The following is a 5,012-nucleotide window of genomic DNA, read 5'->3' as shown; positions in this document are numbered from 1 at the left end:
TGTCAGCCAATGACAAGTAAAATGCCTGGGAACTGTTTGAAAAATTAAAGAAATGAGGAAGTGTTTGAATACTATGAAATAAATATAAACTGCTTCTAATATGATGCAAATATGTTTGGACCAAAAAACAAAAACAAATGATGCAAAATGTGTCACAGCCTCATAGAGATTATGTGTAACAAGGTTGTTACTTCCTGGAAGCTAGACCCTAGACGTGACTTGTGAAAATAATTAGAAGCTGTCTTTATTCTTTTGATATAAACAGAGCTCAAACTCTGTATATATTAGGAATTCATTTGTTCTTCGAGGCAAATAGATGAAATTATGGAGTTTTTACAAGAAAATTTCAAGTATGCCAGCAACCAATGTGAGACCATTCTTGACATTCGAAATAAACAATTTACTTCAACTCTGCAACAATTCCAAATCAATAGACCAAACCAAACAAACCCATCAACAAATCATCACACATGGTCAAACCCACAACCCATTCTTCATAACAAAATTGATACAATTGTATGCAGAACACGACAATATTAACTATGCCCACAACCTGTTTGTCGAATTGCCTCAAAGAAATGTGTTTGCCTGGACAGCCATAATATCATATTTTTCACGTAATACTCTATTTAAAGAATGTGTAAATACTTATAAGGAGATGAAACTAGATGGAATTTTACCTGATGGGTATGTGTTTCCTCTAGTATTGAAGATTTGTGCTAAGTTTTTGAGGTTGTACATTGGGGTACAAGTGCACAGAGATATAATTGTGTATGGTGTAGAATGGAATGTCCAAGTTAACCATTCTTTAATTGATATGTACTCAAAATGTGGTGATATTCAGAATGCTAAGCGGGTATTTAGTTTGATGCAAGAAAAAGATTTGCTTTCATGGAATTTGATAATTTCAGGATATGTATCGAATGAGTTACTTTATTTGGCTGTTGAGACGTTTGGGCTTATGAGTAAGGAAGGTTGTGAGCCAGATATAGTCACTTTGAATACAGTAATGGATGCTTATTGTCGCATGGGTCGATGTGATGAGGCTAGGAAAATATTCGTGCTAATTAAAGAACCGAGTATAATATCGTGGACGACTTTGATATCAGGTTATTCAAGAATTGGAGATCATGGTAGTGCTTTGAATATTTTTAGGGAAATGATAGATAGAAGAGAAGTTTGTCCTGACCTAGATTGTTTTTCTAGTGTACTAGCATCGTGCCAGCTTATTGGGGATTTAAAGAGTGCTAAGGAGATTCATGCATACGGGATTAAACTCGAGCCCCCTTTTGCTTTCCATAGATCATCTGGACCTGCATTACTGACTCTATATGCTAAATGTGGGAGGATTCAAGATGCAAGACATGTGTTTGAGTTGATGGATAGAACGGATGTTGTTGCTTGGAATTCCATGATTCATGGTTTTGCTGAACTAGGGATGAAAGACTCGACTGTGCAGTATTTCAAGGAAATGCTGACTATAGGAATCAAGATTAACGAGACCACACTTTCAATTGTTTTGCCATTTTGTGACCTCAAATACGGGAAACAGATTCATGCATATGTATCGCGGAACAGTTTGTGGGATGATGTCACTCCCGTTTGGAATGCACTTATTTACATGTATTCAAAATGTGGGTGCATTGGAAATGCTTTATCTGTATTTTCTCATTTGGATCACAAGGATATAGTGTCATGGAATACGATAATTGGTGGTTTGGGAATGCATGGTTTGGGTCAAGATGCCCTGCATCTCCTGGAAAAAATGAGTCACTGTGGCGTTCAACCAAATGCTTTGACATTCACTTCAGTGCTTTCGGCATGCAGTCATTCAGGACTTGTTGATGAAGGGTTAGATATTTTCCACAGAATGGTGGAGGAAATCGGATTGAAACCCAGAATGGAACATTTTACTTGTGTTGTTGATTTACTAACACGAGCTGGTCGGCTTGAAGATGCAACAGATTTTATAGGAAAAATGTGTGTTCAGCCGAACAAGCATATATGGGGTTCTGTACTTGCTGCTGCTTTAGCACTTCAAAAAGTGAGCGTTGGAGTTCTTGCTTCAGAGAATTTAGTTGAATTGGAGCCTGAAAATCCTGGACACTATGTAACACTATCAAATTTGTATACTAAAGCTGGAAGAATAAGTGATGCTCTTGCAGTGCGAAAACTAATGGAGACAAAGGGGTTGGTAAAGGGTTTTGGTTGTAGCTGGGTAGTGGAAGGAAATTGAGAACAGGAAAAGAGATGTAAACTTTTTACCTAAGTCATCACCAGATTCAGAATTTCTAATTTGAGGTTTTAGCATTTGAGTGAAATTTAAGATTTTAACATCTTACTTCTTGAAATTGCTTCATGTCCTTGATATTTTAAATGTTCAGGAAGTTATAGAATGCTAAAATGTTGTCTATCCTAGTGATAAGAGTTTCGAACTCAAGGACAAAATCCTTTAGTTCTAAGCTGTAGAAGTAACGATCTCCGTGACTCTTTTCTTGAGTTCTTAATTGTAGAACGACAAACTCCATGATAGAATCCTTGAGTTCTCATATATAGAGCCACAAACTCAAGATTTTTTCCTTAAGTTGGAAAACTATTTACAGGTAAACTCTAACATAGTGTGTAGGAGTTTAAAACTTTTACAAGTAAAACTGCAGCACAGTGTGATGGAATTACTCCAAGTTTCTAACTTTCTTAAAGAAAAAGTCTGTATTTTCAAAGACTAACTGATAGGCAATTAGAAACGCCTACTAAGCAAACCTAAGAAGTATCAGATCTGACTTTGCAATATAAGCGATGCTTTATCAAGTTATATAACATAAATTGTGCAAAACAAATTGTATCAGCATTTCAGACCTCAAATGTTTCAGGCTCTACTGTAAATGTGAATACATCCAGACAGGTCCATGATTACTACAGCAAAATGGAAAAATGAAAAACGAAGATACCATTTTCTTTTGAGAATTGAGTTCGAATAACATAGTGTACTTGTTGAAGGCCGTGCGTCCACCAAACAGTATATGAGGGACCTGGTCGTGTATCATTTTCCATATGCAATACAGTGCGAGAATCAACACACGATTTTTATGTGGAAAAGTCCTTGCTCAAGGGATTAAAAACCACGACCTACCCCTGTTGGATTTCAGCTCCACTAACCGAGCAACTTCATCAGGTTACAACTCTATCGTAAGCTAGGAACTAACCCCCGTAGTCCTTCTTCACTTGTAATGCTCCGATTGCAAGCACCTCCACTTGACTAACTCTAGCCAAGGACCATTAATACACCTAGACTAACTCTAGCCTAGTGTACCACTCAAAAGCTTTCGGAAACACATTTCCAGCAAGTACACTTTGAGACTTTTGAAGACACCTCCAATCAACTTCTTAACACAGAAGAGTAGGTTTACAATTTAAGCACAGATGAACTAAGACATACAACAACCTAAAGAACGTAGACAATATCTTGTGTCTGGATCAGGTTCTTTAGCCTGTAGATGGCTTTGTTCTTGAGAGATCTTGAGAAACTTGCGTCGGCAAATTTTGCACAATTTGGATTAGGTTTTTCAAGTCTACTCAATATGTTGCCATCATGTTGTATGTATAGTAGGAGCATGTGGGGTGAAAAGAGACCACTCTTCATTTTTAACCTAAAGCATGGGCCGGAACTCTCTTACGTACTTGTGACGAGCGCAAGTGGCTCGGCTTTACACCGTCTCTCTACCGCGGGTGCGGGGGGTGTACAGGAGCGACATTACAAACTGAGTCTCTATCTAGTTCTGAAACAGTTTGACAATCATTAAAACATGAATTCACTTGGAACTATTAGTATTGGAGTTTCACTTTTATAAGTTCCGAACTCCATTACTGTGTTGGAGTCTCACCCGTATGAGAATTTTGAACTCCAGCACATTGTGATGGAATTTCACTTGTCAAAGCTTTAAACTCCAATACATTGAGCTAAAGTTTTTTCGTGTTTTAGTGAGGAATTTTGTCCTAATATTTTTCCGCATTAACAAGCGGTTAAATGTTGATTAATTTTTAGATGGTGGCTAATTTATTATTGGTGGTGTTAAAAAGTAGTTATTTGCCTATTTCACCCTAAATTTTGAGGCATAATGTGAACTAAACTGCAGAAAAAGGACATCATAAAGGGTGGTTTTGAAATTTTGGCCTCGCTTGACTAAATCTTTATAAAATATCCCTATTGCCAATCAGGCATAAGTGCAAGTTGTAATATATGTGCACATAAGTTAGTTTTGTCAAGACATTTCAAGAAGTTAAAAAATGTGAAGATAGCGTAAGATGTTGCTTATGCGGCATGAGTATTGATCTGTTAACAATTGAGTAACACATGTAACTTTTACATATGAGATAAAACTTGTGGTCAATTGAAGAAGTTTCACAGTATTGAAATGTTCTGGCTCATAAGGAAAACTAATTTATGCTCCCAAATTATGCCACATGCGCAATAAAAATTAATTTTTTTAAAAAAAATTGTTAAACGGCGCCTAAAGTTCAAGAACGCTCCTTATTGAGGTCATTGTTGCAAATCATCCCATAGTGTGGTCTTTTGAAAAGCCCAACCAAGTCCAACGGATCGTGGCCCAACTTAATTATTGATGCCCAAGTTAGTTTTCTTGTGAAATGAAGTCAACTGAGTAGAGAAGATTACTTCACAGTTTGTCCATTCTCTGAGTTTTAAGTTTTGTGCTGTATATAAAATTTTACCCATTAAATAAAGTTGACCTATAAAGATACTAATAGTTAACTTTTCATACCAGGCTTGATATGATAACATGGAGAATAAAGTGATAATTTGCTATACATTTATTTTTTTGTTGTTATAACAAGTTAAATTACAATGTAAGGCGCCATTCTTTACACAATGCAGTGTTTATTCTTTGGCTAACTTCGATAAGTTTGTGTAGAAGTTTGAACAATAACATTTAAGTTTACAATGCTAGGAGTTTAATGCGAAATGTGAATATATATGACTCATATGAGCTTCCTCG

General features: G+C 36.4%; 1 protein-coding gene across 1 annotated transcript; it reads left to right on the top strand.

Moving 5' to 3' along the window:
- Positions 1-269: 269 nt before the first annotated feature.
- Positions 270-2,465, top strand: LOC132036070 (pentatricopeptide repeat-containing protein DOT4, chloroplastic-like). The gene has a single exon (XM_059426300.1). It carries the CDS (start codon positions 317-319, stop codon positions 2,234-2,236), a length of 1,920 nt encoding a protein of 639 aa, XP_059282283.1. The 5' UTR covers positions 270-316; the 3' UTR covers positions 2,237-2,465.
- Positions 2,466-5,012: the final 2,547 nt, after the last annotated feature.

This window comes from Lycium ferocissimum, chromosome 2, assembly GCF_029784015.1.
Source record: "Lycium ferocissimum isolate CSIRO_LF1 chromosome 2, AGI_CSIRO_Lferr_CH_V1, whole genome shotgun sequence".
Classification (NCBI taxonomy): Eukaryota; Viridiplantae; Streptophyta; class Magnoliopsida; order Solanales; family Solanaceae; genus Lycium; species Lycium ferocissimum.
This window is presented reverse-complemented; position numbering and strand designations above follow the sequence as displayed.